We start from the raw sequence: 23,801 nt of genomic DNA, 5'->3' as shown, positions 1-23,801 counted from the left end.
AATCAAATAATGCAATCAAATATTCAAGGCTTTATAATATACTTTAAGGAGTATGTGTGGAGGGTATAAAACCATTCATTTTTACTCTCTTCAGATTTCTTTGTGATAGCAAGTATTTGGAAAAACAACTATGATCTCCTGGATATTTTTTTTCATTTCCCACTAAATCACCTTAGCCCTTACTCGGCAGTGATATATCTCGTGAAGTGGTAGCGATGTAGCCCCATGCACACATACACGTAGACACCTACAGTAGCCTCCGCTCGCACAAACTTGTAATTGGTTCTGTAACTACAGCATAGTTTCCCATTCCACCCTTTTTCCAATTTTCCATGCTGCCAGTTTGTGCAGTGTGTCTGAGGAGGCCACTTGACAGTTATAGGTTTGTGGCTCCTGCTTCACACCACTTCAACTCCCATCTCAACTGGCACACTGTGAAATCAGACTCCCAATTAGCAGGCCGGCGATAACAATAAAAAACAAAACAAAAGACACCTTTAAACTCCACATTTATCTGTGCTATGCTCTCCCCCGGTTTCTCTTCATTCTCTTTTCTCCCTGTCCCTTTTCTTAGTCACTCTTATGTGTATTTTCACCTACCCCTCGACAGATTTTTATAACCCCAACTGTCCTTTTTTCTCTTTCTTTAATTACCACTTAAATGGGGGTTTATACCCATAAGGAAAATAAAACTGTTGCATTTTCTCGAACAAATTGCATTTTTATGTGATTTATAATTAATTCTTATAATTGTGTTACATGAGAAAAAGCTAAAAGGGTCATGTTGGGTTCATGTCTCATGAATAGATCATGAGACATGGGCAGTGTTGGGGAGTAACAGAATACATGTACCGCCGTTACGTATTTAAAATACAAAATATGAGTAACTGTATTCCGTTACAGTTACCGTTTAAAAAGGTGGTATTTAGAATACAGTTACTTTGTTGAAATAAATGGATTACACGGCGGTACTTCCCTGTTTCATATTGTGGCGGGTCAGGACTGTTTGGGTTTTGTTTGACAGCTACGTTCTGTTGTTCCAGGCGGCAGCGTTACGGTTGCCATGGTTACAGGGTGACGCTCTCTCTCTGCGTGTTTCCTGGGTGAGAGAGGCCTTTTTGTTGTTGTTGTGCTAAGCTAATAGGCAGAATGCTACAGGTATAGCTCTAAAGAATGTAGCATCATGGGCAGTGTAGTCCGTGCTGCAGGGAGAATGGACTGCCATACACGTTATGTGTCTGTGAGCGAGGGAGGGAGAAAAAGGAAAAGTACGAGCTGTCATCGAGCAAAAACGGGAGCTGGAAGCATGTAAATATAATAATAACCACTGCAGCCAAGAAGAGAGCCTGACGAGCCCAGTTGTAAGTAAGCTATTAAGACTCGACTGTACACCGTGTTCGTGTTTTCCTCCAAAAACAATAAGTTCTGTTGGAGCAGCCTTTCAACGCCTCTCTCTGTCTCTTGCTAGCAAAGTTGACCCAGACAACAAAGTAAAGCTAGTTTTCGGCTATGAGCCCGACAGAACCCACCGTATCAGCCAGAGGTCCCTTTACTACGGTTCGGAGCCGCGGACCTTCAGTAACAGTAATAAATCACAGCAATAGTACATTCATGTAGTTGTAAACAGCATGATAATATATTAAGTAATCCAAAGTATTCAGAATACGTTACTCTCATTGAGTAACGTAACAGAATACGTTACAGAATACATTTTGGGGCATGTATTCTGTAATCTGTAATGGAATACATTTTAAAAGTAACCTTCCCAACACTGTTTATAATTAATTCTTAGAATTGTGTTACATGAGAAAAAGCTAAAAGGGTCATGTTGGGTTCATGTCTCATGAATAAATCATGAGATCCATCTCTTATAAGACATACATTACAATTACAATATATTCCAACATTGTAAAATACAACATTTACTATAATCTATTTTTAGTACATCCTTACTAGGATGTGATGTACAATTTTCCCTTCCTCTCCTCTCCTTTCTGCTCCTCTCCTCTCTCCTCGAATGTCCCATTTTCAGCACAGCATGCCTTTATAATCTGTGATGCCTCCGCTTCCCGAGCGTCTGGTCGCTCTAAAACTTTTCTGACAAAGCAGAGAGGGAAATTGCATTTCGGTTTTCTATAGAGAATTAAAGCGTTTTAAGAAATGTGAATTATTGATCTTAAGTGGATTTATTCTGATGTTGTTGTGTGTGAGTGGAGTTCTCACTGTATTACACTTGTGTATGTGTGTCTCTACATTTGCATGAGCCCTGGCTTGGGAGCATATTTGCTGTGTGTATATTTGGGGCAGTGGCAGAAGGGTAAGATACGTATTGGGGGAAATAGCGTATGGCTGTGCGCGCTTTGGTGTTGGGGCGACTGAGCAATTTGGCATTGGAAAGGATTTTGTGTGTCTGCAGCAGCTGCAAAAGGAAAATGAAATGAAAATTCATCTACTTCTGTGCAGAAGCACATAGAAAAGGAGCATCCGGGATGAGTAAAGGGAGTCAAAATGTTTAGACCAAGTCAATGAAGTCATTTCCTCCCCCTGACTTTTTCTCCGCCATGCATTATGTATCTTAATCTGATCTGAAGGCTTCGCTCTTAATGTTCCTTCAACCAAAGATGAAGCCTCTGAGTGTGAAATTTAGCTGGAATTAAAGTTTTAACATGACAGCTGGCTCAGGGAATCCATGGCTCAGCTCCTCTTTGGGCAGCAAAGCAGCTAAAGAGACGACGGAAAGAATAGAGAGCTAGAGAGGATGAAAAGTGGGTAAAGGAAAGGAAGGAGGCGAGGCGAGAATGAAAGGTTAAGGAGGGAATTTGGGCTTGGAGAAAGAGTGTGAGAGAGGAAGAGGAAAAAGACAGAAAGCAGGTTTTCTTCAAGACTGTTGCACTGGGAATCTTATCTCTTGCTGCAGCTCCCTGTCGTGCCACACTTTTGCATGTTTGCATGGTGGCGGCCGGTGTTTGCTGGTGTTTCATTTGGGGCTCTCTGTTTCACTCTACTCGCTGCCTGTTATCAGGCCTGCCGGGCTCTGGTCCTGGGGATTTTCATAGACACTGAAACACTGTCACTGCAGTGGCTCACAGCACTGCTAATTCCAGCTAGTAATGTAGATTTTTAGCTGAAAATGTAATCTCTTTATACCGTAAGAGCATTGAGAACATTGGCTTCACCTAAATAAATTACTCTGAAGAGAGGAAATCTCCCTGGCATTAATTCTCACACCTGCGCTATGTTTTAAACAGAACAAAGATTAGTGCAGAAGAATGGAGAAGGTTGACACGTTGGCTTTCTTTGAGGCCCCAGGAAGGCTCTGGCTATCTCCTCGGTATTAGTGAAGGTGTGTATATGTGTTTGCGCTTTCTTACACACTGGACTCCTTGTCTGCAATTTGCATAGTGAGTACTGTTGAATGTGACCCAGTGGAGCTGAGCTCTTGAGCTAATTGGCTCTTCTGTGCTTGAAGGGCAGATGACCAGTGCACCCAGTAGAGTCCTGTGCGCCCTGGGCTCTCATCACAAGCAGAGAGCCGTGCAACTTCACTGGAATGTGTGTGTGTCCATTTAGTGTTTCTTAAATAGGTTAGCTAAACAATCTGTGTGGCGTGTTGTAATCTTTAAGGAAGGTTACGCAATCTCCGAAAGAAAAAATAAATATTTATTCTCCCCGAGTAAAAAATTCATAGCCGTCAAACACACCCTTGCTCTAACCAGTATACTCAGAGGGTTTCTTGCTACATTTTTACTCGTTCCACTGGTGGTTTCACAGAGAGAAACTTTCATAAAGTTTTATCTCCAACATCCAGATTTCAGATATGTTTAAATAACTTTGCTCTAAGTTGCCCTGTTCTTGAGTATCTTAAGTAAATCCAAATGAATTTGATTTAAAATAAATAAATAGAGTCGGTTTTGCTGATATTTTGATATTAGGCTTGGGTAGACTTGTCAGCTGGTGATTATTACTATGTAAACTTCTTTCTATTTTGTGGTTTGAATGATTTTTATGGCATATAAAAGTTGTTTCACTTGCATTCAAAAAATCCTTGGTTTGGTATTGCTAGTAGATTATAGTTACTTAAGGCTAGTGCTGTTTACCTCAACTAGTTTTCTATGTTTTCCATACTTTTTCCACACAACCAAGTGACTGAGATAGTGTACAGGAACATTTGTGGTGCATGTGTGTTAGAAGTCCCCAATTCCCAATGGGAGACCATGAAAGTGATTGCGTACAACAGGGCGAAGGTCCTGTGGGACTTCAAGGTCCAGACAGACAAGCAGCTGTTGGCCAGTGAACCAGACATAGAAGTGGTTGACAATGAGAAGAAGACTGCAGTTGTAAGAGACGCAATTGTAGCTGACAGCAACACGAGAAAGAAGGAGCACGAGGAGCAACTAGACTGACTACACTGGTTGTATTTCAGATCAAAGTGAGAGACGTTAGGGTACAAACTGCTGTCATTTACAGCCACAGTAGATTCTCCCTTTTCCTCCTCGCACTAGTGAAATGATAATTAATGGCACTGACAACAACACAGTATTACTGTAAGTGTGGTAAAAGCTTACCAACAACTGTTACACTAAACCAGTGACCTTCTAGCTCCTCGGGTAAAATCTATGAGTGAACGTGATGAAAGTGAAAGTAAATTAACAAAAATTGTCATCGCTGGATGTTTTTGAGTCATGTCAATTCACTCTGATCACAGTTTAAAGTTTAAGTAAAAACCATTTGCAAAGATAGAAAACTGTGATATACCTCTAAACCGCCTGCTGTTTGCTTCCTTGATGCTAGCTCTGCTGACAGCAGCTACTGTCACATGGCAGTAAACACAGAACTGTCACAGGCTGGGTCTCTGACCCAGCGCTCTGAGTTCATTTTGTATTTGTCTCATTTTAGATTTGTGATTAGTTTATGTGTCATTCCTATTTAGCTTTAGTTAAGGAAAGGCAGTTATTATTCATTGTTTCCTTGGTTTCTATGTTTGAGTTCTTGTGTCGTTCATCACGTGTTAGGTCTGTTAAGCTTGTGTTGTCATGTCTAGTTTCAGTGTTTCCTGTTTTATTTTGAAGGAGTCGTGTGTTCTTTGCTCATTGTATTTAGTTTCACTTCCCCTGTCCTGTCATTAGGCTCATGTCAGTCAGCTGTTCCTCCATGTGTTCCCACTTCCCCTAATCACCTCCTGTGTATTTAAGTCGTCTGCTTTGTTTGCAAGCCAAGAAGTTGCGTCACGTTTCCTCATGTCAAGTCCATGTTCCTGTTGTAGGTTTTTAGTTAATTTAGCTCACCCAGTTTAGTTTATTGTTAGCCTTGCATTTTGCCTTTTGTTTACAGTTATTTTTCCAGCCTCAATAAACGGCTCGTTTTCTGTTATTCAAGTCATGTTTCACATTTTGTTTCCGTCTGCATTTGGGTCCACCCTTCACTCTACACACAGTCAGCCCTGCTGATTGTGACACAGAACAACATAGACCTGAACTGAACAGATGAACCATCTGCTCATTGTCTCTGATGCCTAATACCACTGGACCAATATCCAATCTATCTCTACTTTTTACTAAGCCAGAAAAAGTTTGACATTACAACTTCAAAAAAGCAGTTTAAGAGCCCAGAGGTCACAATGATTGGTGATTAATGTAATTTATCAAATAACTGAAATAATATTTTCTAATAATAATAATATATTATTAAGTATTAGAATGCTCTGAGAGTAGATGCAGGTCTTCCTCATCGTCCTTTGAGGAAAAAGCCCTTAAGTTTGGAGATAGTTTTACATTTTTCCGTCTCCCTCTCTGTATCCCTGCAGGCATTCATGGAGGATGTCAAGTCCCGTGGGCCGTTTATCTACTCTGTCTTGGAGTCTGCCCAGGCATTTCTGGCTCAGCACCCCTTCCAGGAGCCCGAGGAGACCCTGACCGATGGAAAAGGTCTGCTCCCTCCATCGGCTGTGCCAACTGCTGCTCCAGCCAAAATGTCATACTCGTACACCCCCTTAGTTGAGTTCCTTTGGTAGGACCCATGCAGGTGAAGCGTTCCATTAGTAGTTATTAGCAGTGATCCGTCCTCTCGTGTCACACTGAGTTTAGGGAAAATGTGTGGGTCAGGACCAATTAGCTCTAGTTCACCACCTCTAAAGTACCATCTGCTCAGATCAATAATACAGCATGCTCCTCTGGTTCTCCACGGTCACATCCTCTTTGTAGTGTTTGGCTCTCACCTCTGGCTGCTCATTGAGGGAATACTCTAGCAATCAACCTTACTGTGTTCCCCAACACGAGCTGCCCCCTGCCTTTCTCTTTCCCCGTTTCTATTCATCGAGTTGATATGCCATCCTTCTTAAATCATTACTCTTCTCTTGGCTGACTTCTAACCCCCCGTTCTTCTCTTCACCCTGTTATTTCTCCGTGTGCTCCCGTTTATTACTTCTTCTTTTGCACCTTTATGCTGTTACCTCCACATGACCCCATCAAACCTCTTCCATCTTCCACAGAGGTGTCTCCACGCCGGCGGATCTTGAATGTGAGCCGCTCTGTGTGGAAGCAGGCGAACGTAGCCAGTGACCTGTGGGAGAAACTGACAGCACGTTGTGTGGACCGCCACAGGTCAGACTCTTTTATTTGTAATATATATATAAAATATCTTGTTCTGATAAAGGGTGGTTTCTGAACTGGTGAAAAGTAACCATACTCGGATTGTTTACTATAATTTATCAGGATTATTTAATTGCGAATTTGAAATACTTGTGCTATTTTCACTGGATGGATTCACCTTCTGCTTCCACCAAAATCCAGGGTAAAATTTACTTTACTGCATTTATCTGACAGCTTGTCGTATTTCAGATATCTAGGAGTTGCTAGAAAATTTACCAAAGATACATTTAGTCTCTGAACTTAGTTCTGTTTAAATAATTGATTAAGCCCCCCAAGAGATTAAAGAAAGATTAGAGGAATTCAAGATAGCGTAGTAGAACTGTTTTCTGTGGGGTTTTTTGGCTTAATCCTTACCCGATACAGTAGTAAAATTCAATCAATATAATGTTGCTCACACTGGCCAGTTTTTAGTAGGATGGGCACATTTTGCTGATAATTCATATATACTTCTACTCAAGTACGCTGTAGATTTACTGGGTTATTATCCGTCCCTTCATTTGTTCCACCACTGGGACTCTGTACTCTTTGTCTTAATTTTTAATCAAGTTGAGTACAAGGAAAATTATTTTAGATCTTTCTTCAGAATATAAGTATTTGTGTCCTCTGCAGGCTTTGCCAATATAATTTTAGTAATTAGTGTTTTTAAATTAAACTAGTAATGATAAAACATCAGTGAATAAAACATTCTCTGTGCCTGTGAAACTATTGGACAACTTGCTATTCATTACTTTTATTTTGCTCGCTTATGATTAAATATAAATGAGAGGTGTGGCACATGTGATTATTCTTTTTGCTTTTGTGAGTCCGCGCAGTATGCTCTGTAGTCTATGTATAATGAACAAGACAGATAACGAGAGAGATAATGGAATGGAGTTAATGGAAAAAGGAAAAAGAAATGCATATTTGTCATAATTATATTACAGTTTCTCAGAATTACTTAAGCAGATTGGTTGAAACCATTTCCTGTTTTTCAAATAATCACAAAAAAACAATTTTCAAACTACAGTCACAAAACCTCCGACACTTCTGGGAACACCAAACATCAAATAATAAAATTGTTTTATTAAAAAAACAAAGCAAAACAAAAAAAACAAAAGAGATAAAAGAGAAGTAGATATCATGTAGTGCAAGTATTACCACAGAAAACTACTAAGGCAGTCGATCTTCAGGTAGAGTGATTTGTTACGTTTATTTTTCAAGCAAATTGGCATAAACTTAATCAGGGTCCACAGACCATATCCAGCAAGTGTTCTTGGCTTTTGTTTTTTGTCATCATAGCCATGTGGCAATCACTTTCTTTTTAAAATAATTTAATCGATGCTGAAAACCATCGTCTGTAAAAACAGCATGGAACATTCATTACAATACAATGTTCAGGGGATACTGTGCAATCTGCAAACATAAAATCTACATGTAATATACAGCAAATATTTGAGATTGTGATAGTTGAAGATTGTTAGTACACTTCAGCTGAACCGGCTCTTTAACTGCTCATTAATGCAATTAACTGAGTGTGTTTGGACATGGTTAAGATAACCTTCAGAAATTTAATTTAAGCATCAGAGGAAATGGTGAAGAGAGGTGATTTAAGTGATCTGGCACCAGATCTGGTGGTCTTAGTATTTTAGAAACTGCTGATCTATTGTGATTTTTTCCACACAACCATCTCTAGTGTTTACAAAGAATCATTAGAAAAAGAGAAGTTGTTTTGTTGATAGCAGAGGTCAGAAGAGAATGGACAGACGGGCTTAAATTGAGTGGAAGGCAATAATAACTCAAATAACCATTTGTTACAACCAAGCTGTGCAGAACATTTCCTTTAGGACCGTACTGTAAACGTCTTCTGATGTTAAACGTAGCACGTTACACCCAGTGCTGGTAACTAATGAATTGGCCTGTGAGTATATAATTGTATGAAATATAAACATGAAAAAGGAAAAATAAATTTTTCAAGACAGTTTTTTCACATTTTTCTTCCTTTCATCTTAGATGATTTCTACCCATTCTTGGTGTCAATTTACTCAGCTATTGGTTAAATTAGATCATTTCTGAATTTCTGAATCATGTTTAAGAACTTAAATCTGTCTTGTATTTGTGGTTAACCTTTGTCGGCTGTGACTCCCATTAAAGATTAAAGTTTTAGAAAATTACTGTGTTTAGAAATTTAGCAATAAGAGAAAATGAGCTCTACAAATTAAGTTGAAGTAGGTAAAAAATGAAATGGAAAAGGTTCAAAGAGCAATTAGATTGGTAAATGGACTGATTCTTATATAGCGCTTTTCTACTCTCACGGAGTACTCAAAGCGCTCTATACAACATGCCTCATTCACCCAATCACACCCATTCTCACAAGCACTTTATCTACACTTAGTGCTTTCTAACGACATTCATACACATTCATACAAGTTGGGGTTAGTATCTTGCCCAAGGATACTTGGTTCGAGCCAGGGATCGAACCACCGACCTTCTGATCAGTAGGTGATCTGCTCTACCTCCTGAGCTACAGCCACTGTATTTGTTTCAAAGAATGAGATTGTGGTGTATATTTATAAAAAAACTTTTTTCATTTTATCAAAAAATAAGATCATACAAGAGAACAATGCCTGTGTGTGTGTTTTATGGTTTTAAAGCCAAGAGTTGTTTCTTCCCATGACTGTGTGTGTGTGTTTGTGTGTTTGCCTCCACAGCAGGTTTATGTAGCAATATATTTCATGTAATACAATTACCATAACCTGATTACAGAACGTGGCAGCCATAATCCATTACAGAAACAATTATGAAAACACATTTATCAAGGTTTGAAGTCATGAAAAGTCAGAGCTCACTTTTCTCTATATCGAAACTTGTTTTTGCACAAAAGCCGTTTAGAACTGATGCAATGAAATATATATTTATATACACTGCCTTATTGAAATGACAGCCTGTAAATTTGGATAAATGGGTTGTTTCACTGCACGCTCCATGGATTTTGATTGATTTATTTCCTCACACTGATTCCAGATTTTAATTGATCGGGTAGTTAACTTTAAAAAGTTGCATTTTCTACAAAACCTCCAGACACATGGAAAGGACTTTGGAGCGTCTTCTTCAGATCCAGGCTGCAATGGAAGAGCTTGCAGGGGCCTTGGAGCAGGCAGAGGGGGTGAGGGACGCCTGGGAGCCTGTTGGAGACCTCTTCATTGACTCTCTACAGGACCACATAGATGCTACCAAGGTACCGATCTGCAGTACACTCTCGGCTCTTTTTTTCTCTTATCTCTCCCTCACTAATCTAAATTGGGTTTACCTGTAGAGTAAACTAATTGTCTCCTTTGAGATTATCGCCTCTGGCTATCTCTGAAAAAGCACACATTGCAACATGTCTCAAACAAACATCAAAAAAATGACAATTCTAAAAACCAAAATTATGCGATCCTCCTGCATAAACAGGTGATCTGTTTCAAGCTGTGTTCCTTTAAAGTGATTGTTTTTTGTTGCCTGCATGCACATTCCTGCCAGAAAGGCTGTAATCTGACAGATGATGACAAGGCCCTTCAAAATGACACTGCGATGTGGTTTGGGTTACAAATTTCAGCTGAATAGATGTTGTTAAACAAATGACAGGTCATTGGTTCTGTTGCCGCTGCCTGCAATTGTGCGGCGCTATTCATTAGAAGCGAGGGCACTTCACAATAATCATGTCACTGTTTGGACTGCTGTCACAGGCAGCACATGTTCAGCTCAGTCTTTAGGGCAGACTTGTCAGTTGGCGTCATCTGTACTCCTTTACTCCCTTGTGCTTACACATGGGTGCATGCACATACAAAAACAGACACATGGATGCACACAGGATGCAATTATAAAAGTACACTAGACACTTTTGCATTCGAATGTAGAGTAGATCTGCAGCATCTACTCTACATCCTAAAGTTACATTTTTAAAAGTCTTGTTTCATCTGATCAACACTCAAAATTATATTATATACAGACTAACTGAAAAAAAGAGACTTTAATAACTCTTCTTGCATGATAAAGAAATACTTACATAATTTGTAAAAGTAAAAATAAAATATCAGATTTTATTTATGTATTTATTTATTTTTACTGTTTTTCATATTTTAGCATAGATTCCAATGATTTTTATTAACTCTTCATTTTTGCTGGGGTAGCATATTTTGAGAGTTTCAGGGATTAATTTTCTGACATCAAAAGAAGCAATCGAGCGTATTCTGCATGAGAAATGATTGGTCAACAAAAAAAAACACTTGTGAGCAGATTGCCCATAGTTTTCATGGAAGGTCTGCAAATGTGGAGAAACTGTGAGGGTGAAGAAAACTGAAAATGAACCATTTCCCTTCAAAGTAAAAGTTTAACTTACAGCTGCAATCACCATGTTTCACTGTGAAAAGTGATGAGCGCTTGTAGACAAGTAGTTGTACTTCAGAGAGGCAAAGAACACGTGGATAGTGGTGAAAATGATGTTTCAGTTATTGATCTTCAGCATTAGCTAACTTTCACAGGATTAGTGTTCATCATTATTGTTACTGTAGCAGAATGATTCCCTTTGACTGAATACATTCATCCCACTGAAATATGATAAATTAATTATTTTATTGCAGTTGGGGAAAAAAAATAAATGAAGCAAACGTGAACTATGAAAATGCCTGGACTATTTTGTTTATATAGCACTTTGAAAACAACAGAAGTTGACCCAAAGTACCTTCTTGCCAAGTGTGTTTCCACTCCAGATCTACACAAAACAGTGTTTCAAAACGTGTGAAATGTGTGCTTTATTGTTTTAACTAATTAACGGTGGAAAGCAACAATCATGGTCATGAAAATGTATTGGGATTTAGAAAATTAATGGTGCTTTCATTTCATATGCTCTGCTCTCGCCTATGTAAGCTACCTTTAGGATAGTGGCCTTGTATCTACTTGGTATCATATCAATACCAGATTTTGAAATATTGCGCAGTACTACGAGCAACCATTCAGATGGTACCAGTCACTTCTGACTGGCCTAAAACAGGAAAACTTTGTACAGTTTTGTTCTTTTTATTTTGTTTGCCTTTGATAGTCATTTTCACATTTAAACAGAGTTTAGGTTAAATTTGGGATTGTGAAGCTTCTAAAAAATCTAAAGCAAAGGTTTTCACACAAAATCATGAATACCAAAGGCATACGACCAACAATGCAAAATGCACAGGACGCTGTCATGCATAAACTCACATTCCATCTTAGTTATTTTACAAATTTTCTGGTTTTCCCAGTTTACACACTATAAAAAGGGGCTGGGGCTGTACTTTCTCTCCTCTGATCTTAAGACATTAAAACATGGCTTTCTGCCAAATTCTTTCTAAAACAGACCAGAAAGCTATAATGGATCAAGTTTCATTGATTTTTTTTAATTTAATTTAAATGTAGTTGGTCCAGACTGGATGTTTCTGGATTGCGCTATAATTCCATCTGATGTTGTTCAATATTTTGTATTTAATCTGTTTCCCCCCTCTCTTTTCTCACTACTCCTGTTTACGTCCAACTCCCTGTGGTCCTCTGTTTTTGTTGTCCTCTCTCATGCTCCATCCAGTTATTTAAGGAGGAACTGACCCAGGTGAAAGAGGGCATGAAGCACATCAATGATCTAGCCCACCAGCTGGCAATCTCTGACGTCCATTTATCGATGGAGAACGCCCGTGCTCTGGAGCATCTCAACAGCAGATGGAAAGTGCTTCAGGTAGAGTTCTCTACTGGGTCCATAGTGCCCGTTTGACTCTGTCAGCAGCAGGTTGTGCAGCAGTCACATTCAAGAGGGCATAAGAGAGTGATTCTGTGTGCAATGCTTGGACTTTTAATGGTGTCTATACTTCTGGCTTCCAACTGTTTTATGTTTTACACGTCTTTTGAGCACAGCGGTGTGCTTTTGGACATTGATGAGGGGCCTTGTGCATGATGAAGAGTTTTTATACCATGTAAGAGGAAGATCAGAGTATGTTTGCAGGCTGAAAGATCAATGATGTATCTCTCACTTAACTCACAGAACGGTTGAAGCTACTGGATAAATACTGGAGAAATATAGCTATTTGATTAGTTAAAAAATCCACAGCCAGAGTACAGTGTCATTATACATTACTGTTTGTGTATGAGTCTCATAGAAAAGTTGCCTTAAAATGATTAAGCTGGTTGGATGTGTTGGTAAGTGTATTTTGAGCTTTAGAGGCAGTCTATTTAGCTATTTTCACCGTCTGTATACAAAGTTATGGCTTATTGCTTATAAAGCTCAGGGAAAATAAAACATTCTTAAGGTCAAAATGTAGAATATTTATAGAATGTGTTAAATGAAACTAAGTTGCGCTTAAAGTTTTAATTTCTTCACTGTTATTTTTGCAGTCACGTTGGTTTTTGTTTTTTCTTTTTTCTTTTCCCACAGAATAAAAATCAGTTTCAAAACTCGTACTAATAGTATATAAACTTGGCTGAGTGAATGTTGGATTTGCATTGGGAACATGTAAATGTATCAAATCCCAGCAGCCTTGACATACTAATCACAATATTAACCTGCTTTATGAACATCTGTTGTTTTTCCAAAGGCATTTCATTCCTGTGATGAGCTCGTTTTTTCTTTGTTCCCCTCTCTTTCTCTTTTTAAGGGAGCTCAAACTAAGGAAATGAGCAGAAATTTAGATACATTTGTTATTAAATATGTTTAATGGTCACAATTATTTAGAGTCATTCCTAACCTTCATAAGCTTAAGAGCCCCAAAGCATTACAATTGAAGACATAACAATAGGAAAAAAGTAATGAGTGCCTCCTACTCACTTGGAGGAGGTTAAAAAACCTTAAGAAGCTTTAAAACCTTACTTCATAAAACATGTATTGTTTCTTTTATTTTTAGTGTGCAATTTTTTCATTAACAGTGACTTTGTGTGAAATCAATCATAAAACAAGAAGAAAAAAAAGTAAAACGACACTCCTGCTGTAAAATACTGACTAATTTGTGGAGTTGTTTCTTTTCTCTCTGTTTCCTGTTTTATATATTATTCCCTTCTTGTTGAAATACAGCCTTTTTTTTAATCACAGGTTTCATATCTTGTATTTTTTTATATTAATTATATAGCAGCCAGGTGTTGCTAATCAAAAGCACATGATTAGCAGCACTTCATGAAATGTGACCACCTCTATAACAGCAGAGGTTTTGACAGTTTCTGCTCTGTAGCGCTCCTGTGCGTGTTAACTAAATGCCAGAGGTGGGCATCCCAGCACTACCAGTCCAAGCTCAGTACCTGGGCACCTTGCAGGCGCTGAGTTGCATATGACCTCCTCTGTATAGCCAAGGATTCTTGAGTCAAATGTGTCAAAATCATGTCATGCAGCAGGACAATGTTCCCAAGAACAGCAGCAAATTTGCATTACCTTGATTTTTAATCCTTTGCATCCATTCTTTTGCATAAGCCCAGTCAAAGTCCAGACCTCGACCTGATTGAGATGCTGTGCTTAAAGGAGTTGTGCATAAACAAATACCTGCAAAGTTGAATGAACCGAAACGACATTATAAGAAAGAATGTAAAACAATATGGAACATTTCTGTATATAAATTATATATTTTACTAGACTTTTGTCCTCACATGATCGCAAATATTTGCCGCGATTTTCACATTTAGAGAATCTATATTTATTCGCTCTAATGCTCCATTTCACTCTAGCTGTCTGTCAGCGGTGTCACAGCCTTTACCCAAACCAACCGTCAAGCTAATGTGTACTAATGGTATTCTATATTGTTATAATATTCTGCATGGTTATAGTTATTTTAGTGCCATTGTGATGGAATGGATTCATAGCATAAATCTGCAGAATATTATGTGATAAGATCACGTCAGTGTAGGGCACAATTGGTAAGAAATGTAGCAGCAACAGAGTGTGTCTTGACTGCATACAGCAGCTTTATCCATCTGGTGGTGTTTCTAATAGGAAAAGTGTGCAGTGAGTGTACATCAGTGCACCAATGAGATGAACATATATTTAAACCCATGCACTTAAATGAAGAGGGTAATTCATCAGTGCCATGAAAGCACTTACTCTTAACCCCCTTTAAAAAATTGAACTGAACTTGGCTTCCTCTCAGTGCTGAGCAGAATGCTTAGTTGATGCATTATCTACCGTGCATTACTTTAACTGCAGTGTTTTTCAAGCACAGGCTTTACCCACCATCAGTAACCTAGTAACACTCCTGCAAGCACAACAAAACCCTCTCAGCCTTCACTGCATCTCTTGTGAGAACATCCCCTTCCCATTAGATAACTGTCATGACACCTTTTCCACACCCTGACATGATGATTGCCACTCCAGCCTTGTTTCCTCATGAGGTGTCTCCACTCTGAGCATGATGATTTTCAGTGTCTGTTAAACTATTCCTAGAAGTTAATTCCTAGTATTCCTTTGCACGCTCGCTGTGACTTGTCTCAGTGTGACTTTCAGATTGCGTCCGTGGCTCTGAGCTGTTCATGGACAGAACAAAACAGAACAGAACAGACCACTATAGAGAAGCCGTGCCTTTGATTTGTCAGCAAGAGATTTTTTTTTCCAGGCTCTCTGTGGGACTGAAAGAAAAAAATAATAATGCAGCCCTGTAAGAATCATGTGTCAGTGCTTTCTAAAGATTTTCTCAATAACTAGCCGGAAAACTTGTAGGTAGATGCTCTATAGCAATAGTTGTCTGTCAGTTAGTCCACCCACCATGTTGGTACAGAAATAAGTTCCATGAGTTTTTTCCCTTTTATTGTACAGTAATATAGGGTGAATATGATTTTTCTGAATGATTGTGTTGTTTCCTTAACCTTTTCCCTCTCATGCACCTTAATGTAGCATTTCCACAACTACTCAATGGTTTTCCACTTGTTTAAGTGATGCTTACAATACTATAGACTGTCACTGAAATGCTTTCAAGCAACCCCCTATTCTAATTCTAAGCATGCAATCCTAAATATGGTTAAATTTTAAATGTGTTATCAGTGAACAATGAGACTCAGAACCAAACAGATTAGGTGGGTAGATGACGCAACAAAGCTTCAAAAATAGCTCTCCGGAAAAATGTGAACTTGTTTGCAGACATGTTTTAATGTAGAGAATACACTCCCTAGAATCATGTGTGGGTGTAAGACAAAGCTTGTACTTGTTATCGGGTACCATGCCATTGTGGTATGTCTTTTTAGTGGTGAACTAATTAAGTTTACTGGCCTTTGCTTGCAAACCAGTAAGATACTCCCACAGAGTCTTTCTTTCTATACATTAGAACACCACTTCTGCTGTAGATGTATTTTTCTTTAATAAGAGTTAATGAGAGAAATTTAGATGATTGTTTAAAACATTCACACGTGCTGAAAACCCCAGTTATCCATTGTCACAGCTAGCATTACCCTAGTGACAGGAATAAAACAAGAGGCTAAAGGGAGAGATGAGGTCCACACAAAGCAGCATTTTTCACCCTCAATAAACATGCAAAAAAACATGCTGAAAGCGCGAACTCTGACAGGTGGCATTAGATTGCAGCAGTGCCCAGTAGTGTTAACTAACAACCATTTACAGACTGTCGATGGTTTACCCTCCAGCCATGCTATTCAGATTGGGTTGCCTAATCTACAAAAGCAATTAAATATTCATATTATACTGCTTTATGCAGCATCACTGCAAATGCTTTACCAGTCTGCTTGACAATTACCCACATCAGTCTACCCCTACTCATAAACACCATCCCTAGATACCAGAACTCTTTCACAAAATCCCTCCCTTTCCCACTTAGAGGTGCTAATTCTCATCACTCATCACCAATCACTTTCCACGTGGCTCCAAACTGTCCCACTACAGGTGGGAGGTTATGGCTTGATGAAGCTGACATGTACAAAAATTAAAGATGGTGTGAGATCACTGGGAATCTTCAAATCCTGCTCAGACCCAAAGAGAAAGTCGTCATAACCAGAATTGATTTGATTTGATTGATTTGATTGAATCTTTATTTTGAACATGTTGAAAAAGTGCAACAACATAGAATTAAAAGAGACAAATAAACAAAGCAAAACAAAAGGAAAACGAGCAACCACAACTACAAATAACTTTCATGTTCAAAAAGGAGCAGGAAGAAGCATAAGCTTATTTAATCCCACCCCTTTCCCACTATCTAGTAATCAATAGACTACAGAAATACCTCCTTGCCATTACATTATATGTCATGTGTATTTTTTTTATTATTATTATTCAAAGATCAGCAGTTTAATTAATTGCTTACACTGAGATTTTACAGTTAAAAAAACTTTTCCCCCCCCTACTGGCACAGCCAAACCTAACAAGCTCACTCCAGAATCAACCATCAATAATCATACCTAAGTGTATGTAGCCATTTCTTAAACATTACGGTGTTCAAAAATGACCAAAAAGTACAAAATCAAATGCAAATCTACAATGTGTTTCCTCTCTACTCATTTAAGAAGTATTGTTGCATTCTTATATTAGATTCTTACATTACATTGCATTCTTATTCAATTTGGTATATGAAGAAAGAGCAGGGTTTGGCTCATCTTGCTCCTAATTTATGTCCATAAATTGTAAAAGGAGTCTCCATGCAAAAGTTCTTTCACAGCAACTATTTCTGCTACGTATATCTTTGAAGCAGCTATGTGCCGCACAGTTCGTGTGCCCTCCGGTCTTTGATTTAGGTGGTAAATGAAGGTAGATGAAAGCTTATCTGATGTACAGGGTGGTAAACAGATTTTGAGTATCCATAGACACCAGCAGATATTCATCTCCTAGATTTTAGATTTCCTTCAGATTCTCTGTGAGTGTAGGGCCCAAGCAGCATTTGCATTTGAAGAGATAGATGTTAAAAATGAGAGAAAATCATTTCAATCTTGTTTGAGCTGCCTAGCTTGTACTTTAGTTGATCTGCTGTCTTTCTGCATTCACAGTATTAAAATAAGGGAGTTGAGATGCACAGATGTGGTATCTTGGTGAGGACTAAAAATCCTGCAGGGTCTTTAGCGACCTATTCATGTGATTTGGTGCTTTAAAAATAAAAACTGAATTCAATTCAATTAATTTGAAATGAATGGAGAAACCTCCTCCTTTGTCTCGCTCTCTGGTGTCACGTTTTGCTGTCTTAATTAAAATGATAAATTTTAAATCCCAGCAACATCCTGTACCCTGTTTATTTTGGCTGGACTGACGCTAGCAAAATTTGATTTGCTAATATTTGTCGATCATGGATAATTTAGTCATTTGTCTTCCTTATGGCAACCCAAATTGCCTGTACAGCAAATAGATTTTACAACACAGAACAGTTGGCAGTTGTATCTCCTCGGCACACTGACAGTGCTCTATATTAGTCCCAACCAATTTAAAGTCACACAGGGGAGCAATGATATGTGTACATATCATAATATATATCTATCTTTACAAATTATATCCCACTGCAGGTGCATCTTTTTGGAGTCTAACGGTCTCCCACTCGTTTCTTTTTCTCAATTTATCTGTCTGCCTCACACAGAGTGGATTTACCTCCCATTGTTTGAGGATGCGTTTCAACATCCAGCTGACAACGATTCAAGTGCCAAATCCAATATATTTCAAATAAACCAGGATTAGGCAGACTAAATCCCATTTGGTGGGAAACATAACTGATGAAATGTTTTTACAAAGGCAGTGGCAAACTTAATTTTGTCAACTCCACGGTCTCCGTGATTATTTACCCAGCACGTGAGCTCTTGCACCCGTCTATCTCTCTCACTCATGTCATCCTCTTTCCCCCCCAGCTGCACTGACACTGTGTCCAGAAGCTGCTGCTCTCGTTTCAACAAAACATATTATTTTCTAATATCAGTCTTCATTTCCTACCTCGTGCTCTTCAAAGGCTCTCAAAGTCCTTCAAGAGGAGCAGCAGATAAAAAAAGACATAATTTATATGCTGCAGTTAACTAATGGAGGAGAAGCAGGTGGTCTGTGTGTGTGCGTTTCTATTGTGGGGATTTTGTGGTGCAGGGACGAACAGCACGGTTCCCTTTGATTTGACTTTGCATGTGTGTGTTTGCGTGTGTCCTCAGGGCTCCATAGAGGAGCGGCTGAAGCAGCTCCAGGATGCACATAGAGACTTTGGCCCCGGATCGCAGCACTTCCTTTCCAGTAAGAGCCATTTTCTGCTATTTGAAGTTGGTGCTTCATGTTGCACCATTCTGTGCCGAGGCAGGCGAAAAGAAGCCTAGGTGTATTACAGTTTAATGGTGCTAAGACTGTTAATTGCTGTGTTTGTGTGTGTGAGTGTGCCCGCACTGGGCTGTGTGTGCATTTGGGTTAGAGGTGGAGCTGGGAGGCTTTTGTGCATCTGTCTTTATCATCTCTAGCACGCTGCTGTGACGAGCACTCCCGGTGAAGCTCATCACAAGAGTCATTGCTCTCGTTTGAGCAGAGATACATATTTGTGAATTCTGTCTTTTCTTTTACCTACTGCTCTTCAAAGACTACAAAGGAGTAGCGGGAAGGCGGGGGTGGGGGTGGGGCTGTAGGGGGCTGAAAAATTGGATTTACCTTGCCTAGTTTAAACTGATGAAGTGAAAAGGCTGAATGATGCAGGGATCTCTCTGTGCAAGTGCATCTGAAGTGTTGGCGTGTACTTGTGTGTCTCCAGTGTCCTCACCAACCCCATCCAGATTTACTGCTGTCACGCTGGATCAGAGATGCCACACTGGGGCTTATATAGCACTACTTCACTGCCAGCTCAGCCCACTATGCCCTGCAGAGATGTCTGGGTTTATGTCTGTGTGGTTTTATGCACCAACATGCCTATATTTCAGCTTGTTTCATATTCCATATAGGACATGGATATGCATATATATGCACACAATTTGACACAAAACTGTTAAGTATTAAGAATATTCAAAATAATTTACTTTGTGATTCTGAAGAAAAAAGCTGTATTGTATCTAGTAGAGTCACTTAACATGTTTTAGTTGCTAGCAGTACGACCCAATTTCTGAAGTGGTGTGATACACGAATAAGTGAAAGCAGATATTTGAAAAAATAGGTTTGGCAGATAATGATGTAATATTTACACTTATGTCAAGACGAGTATATTTAGTCTTCGTAGTATGATTAGGCCCTATAGGGGAATATTTATAGTCTGATATTAGTACTTTTACTCCAGCTGTGGTGTGTATCTGTGTGTACTGTGATCAGCTCACACATTAAAACCACCCGCCTGGTGTAGTTCCCCCCTGTGCTGCCAAAAACGGCTCTGACGCACTGAGGCGTGGACTCAATCCTGAGATGTGTCTGGCATGGAGACGTTGGCAGTGAGTCCTTTGGGTCTTTTAAGGTGCAGGTGCTGCCTCCGGCCTGTTCTTGCGGTTACAATGTGATCTGGGAAGCTTTGAGACGGAAGCCGTTCCAAACGTTTTGCAGGTTGTTAGGAGCACTGCTACTGTGCTGTTGCTTTGGAAGGGTTGTTAGGGTGAGTGGTGGATGTCCAACTAACTACCAAGATGATAAATTGTTGACTTCACCTATGTGCTAGTGCTTTTAATGTGATTTTAATGTTTGGTGTGTTTTATAGATACAGAGCACACCGGTCTGCGTTGTCCCATGTCATTAAACAGTAATGGGCAATGACATGGAGTGTCATTTGGTATTGTCTTTGTACCCTCTTTGATTCTTTGCTGAACCTCCTGTGGTTCAGTTTGGGGGGGACCGTTAAATGCTACAGTCATCCCGTGTCACCGTCTTCTCTACCTCCAGTATTCTATTACGCCGTGCCAAACAAACCAATGCTCTGTGGAAATCCCACACAATAGACTTGTCTCTTTGGCTGTACTGTGCCTGTTTAGCTCTGTTAAGGCCTGAATGGATATGGTGTCTGGACATGCTGACAGGGACACTGTGCACAATGGCTGTTCATGCATGACATCCCTATTTCAGAATTGATTTTGTCTCTCTGTATTTGCACAGGTTCGGTGCAGATACCGTGGGAGCGTGCTATCTCCCCAAACAAAGTGCCCTACTACATCAAGTAAGTGCAACTTCACGGTCAGTGTCTGCGTTGTCGGAGCAAATGTACTTTTTCCACGGCAGATTAAGTCGTTAGATCAAAATTGGGCTCATTTGCTGTTTTTCAAAGCTGGTAGACATGTTGCATTTTTACCTGTGGTGCAGTATTTTAACGTCTGGTCTTATAGGTACGGCCAAATGTTCTGTGCTCACTTTTTACAGAACACTAATCACAGAAGCCTTAGTCAGTGCTGTCTGTTTATTTATTTATTTATTAACCAGGAAGATCCCATTGAGATTAAAAACCTCTTTTTCAAGGGAGACCTGGCCAAGATAGGCAGCAACAGATGTCTCACAGTTACAGAAATTACTCAGACACAGGCAACAATAAGTGAAAGAATACAAATAAAATAAAATAAAATTCAATAAAATAAAAAAATAAAAAAGTCAGTTAAAATGACAATCAATCTAATTAAAACAGTTGCATGTTATGGACTTGGCCTCAAGGATTCGTAGTTTAGATTTAAAAGCACTTAATGAAATGAATTCAGTCATTTTCCTTCTGCAGTTTGTTCCAAGCCGACGGTGCTAAATGGACAAAAGCTCTTTTACCAAGTTCAGTTCGGCAAATGGAACAGAAAGCAACAAGTAACCATGCGGACGAAGAGAATACCGACCAGCATGTTTCATTACAAGCAGGGAACATAGATAAGAAGGCAGCAACCCAAGTATCGCCTTATATATAAAACTGTATAAATGAGAGTTCCTCCGACTTACCAAAGCAGGCCGTCCTACCTGAGAGTATAACTCACAGTGGTGAGTCTGAAATTTACGGTTAGTGATGAACCTCAGAGAAGCACGATACACAGAATCAACCATTCGAAGACATTGAGCAGAAGCCTTCATATATAGAATATCATATTTACAATGCTAGAGGAGTTTATTAAAGCAAGATGGATGCATTGTCAGACAAAAACAGACAAAGGCTTTGCAATTCTATTGACAACAGAAAGTTAGAAAGAAAAAATATGGAGACACTTGCAGATCAAATGTCATTCACTATTATGTAGAGACAAGGTGTTGAATATATCTCTAACAATGGCAGAACGTGCTTTTTGCACTTTCTGGTGATAATCTCTTAAGAACAGCTGATCAAAAACTCTTACATGGCAGGAACACACAGGTTTCCACACTGATCCCTCAGTCCATACGCAGGGACTGGGAATCACCCAAACTGCATCTCAAACTACAACTAATCTGGTAGAAAATAATTGTAGCATTAAGTTATTTCACATTTGGTGTCTTGAAGTTGAAGTTGAAGTAAACTGTTTCTATATAAAGCCCTGTTACTGGATGTTCTTTGCTTTGTATCGTCTTATTTTTTATAGTTGAGCTCTCACAGTGAGAGAAAGGACAGTTGAATATAGTCTGTTCAGATTTAGCAAACTAATAAAGTCTGTGGAACATGGAGTACCTGCATCATAGTTCAATGATTACACTGAATTTTCATACTGATTTTATTTCCATTATCGTGCTCATGTTCGATGTTTCCTTTAATGGAAGTTTTTTTTTTTTTTTTTTTTACAATGACTAATCAGTTGCATCTGCTCCAGCTACATCAGTGTCAGTCAACATGAAAGCTGCAATAGAAAATCACTTAATGCTTGTCATGTCAATCACATACTCAGGCTATGCCTATGTCCTCTTCACTTGTCACTATTTTTGTGGTAGAGAAATAAGCTGGGGGGGAAAAAGCCATCAGCCATACGCCCAGACCCAGGCCCCTTTGAATCACTGAAGGAAATAGAGAGATGTGGGCGGCATTAAGAGGTCTTAACTGCAAAAACCAACCAATGCCTAGACATTTCTTTCCTATAATAAACTCTTTTATAACACACTCCGACCATAGAGACAGAAGTCTTCCTCTTGAGAACGATTGTAGAGAGAGAAACTATTTTTTCTGCGCCAATTTGGGAAAATGTATCCATTGTACAAGCAAATCCATCACGTGGAGTATAATAAACCTTCATTAGATTAGAAACAAATGCTTCCCATTAGCCAAATATTTGTTAAAGACTGGATCAACTCTAAATGATTAAGATGAAAATCTGTTGTGCCACTGGGAGCCCTGTTTGCCCAAGAACCCATTTATCTGTTTACCTCATCAATACTGTTTATCTTTGGAGTGTTATAGATTTCATAATTGAACCGTGGATGTGTTTGTTTAGGAGTGTGTTCACACACTGTTGTGTATGTATTGCAAACATTGGCACAGTTTGTTCTCCTAAAAGTATTTGTCTTCTTAATCATTTGAAACAAAGCTTCATGGGTTTTGCTTTAGTTCACTAGTCAGTTCTTTATGGGCTACATTACTATTCCAGTGGGAGTGGAAGTAGCATCTGAGTAGCACTCCACTGGGTACCAATCAGCGAGTGCTCGCACAGGTAAAACGATGAGCGCTGCCCTAAAAGCCTCCTGGGTCCTGGGCTGGCAGGCTTCCTCATTTGGAGTTTCCCATTTATTTTCCTGCGCTTGTCCTTTCTATTGAATCTCTTTTATAGATGCTAAATTTTCTACATTTAAATGTTCCCGTCGAGCTAGTCTTGGGAGAGAAAAGTGTAAATGTATTTATGCAGATATGAGTTGGATTTTATATTGTTTTTTTGAGGAAAGTCTTTAAAGCTACTGTGATTATGTCTCCGTGAGAGCTGTAGTGTAACAAAACTTTTGATGTCTGCTCTTTCCAATCTTACAATCTTTTGTCTTATCCTAAATAATGGTCACTGTATTCTGCCCTCTTTATCTCTTACTTATTACTCATTCATCTCACTCCTTTTGCTGTCTGCCACACCTGCCAGACTCTACCCCTTTGGCTCATTTGTACTCCATTTTTACCTCTCTGGCCTGAAAATGAGTACCTCGATTCTTTGCCTTCCTAATGAAATCTTCTTTCCATCAGCCATCAGGCCCAGACGACATGCTGGGACCATCCAAAGATGACAGAACTGTATCAAGCGTTGGGTGAGTAAGGAGACAATTAAAACACCCTCTTGCTCATTCGTCCAGGAACCCCACTGGGCTGCAGCAGAACCAGTAACGCGGCACCACCAGGCTTCAGCTTTGAAGGTCCTGTCACACAGCTCATTAAGGGCCCT

General features: G+C 39.3%; 1 protein-coding gene across 7 annotated transcripts in view; it reads left to right on the top strand.

Annotated features, from left to right (window-relative positions):
• Positions 1 to 23,801, top strand: part of drp2 (dystrophin related protein 2) — a 206,131-nt gene that overhangs the window by 147,889 nt on the left and 34,441 nt on the right. For all 7 annotated transcript variants that reach the window (XM_087851288.1, XM_087851282.1, XM_087851258.1 and 4 more), the window contains 7 exons: positions 5,804 to 5,924; positions 6,488 to 6,599; positions 9,705 to 9,861; positions 12,214 to 12,360; positions 18,711 to 18,789; positions 20,608 to 20,668; positions 23,606 to 23,667. In XM_087851288.1, the coding sequence (XP_087707414.1) occupies positions 5,804 to 5,924; positions 6,488 to 6,599; positions 9,705 to 9,861; positions 12,214 to 12,360; positions 18,711 to 18,789; positions 20,608 to 20,668; positions 23,606 to 23,667 (739 nt within the window). The remainder of the gene's footprint in view (positions 1 to 5,803; positions 5,925 to 6,487; positions 6,600 to 9,704; positions 9,862 to 12,213; positions 12,361 to 18,710; positions 18,790 to 20,607; positions 20,669 to 23,605; positions 23,668 to 23,801) is intronic.

The sequence above is a fragment of the Neolamprologus brichardi genome, chromosome 2, assembly GCF_056152115.1.
Source record: "Neolamprologus brichardi isolate AB-2024 chromosome 2, ASM5615211v1, whole genome shotgun sequence".
Classification (NCBI taxonomy): Eukaryota; Metazoa; Chordata; class Actinopteri; order Cichliformes; family Cichlidae; genus Neolamprologus; species Neolamprologus brichardi.
Note: the sequence above shows the minus strand (reverse complement) of the source record. Positions and strands in the feature narration are given on the sequence as shown.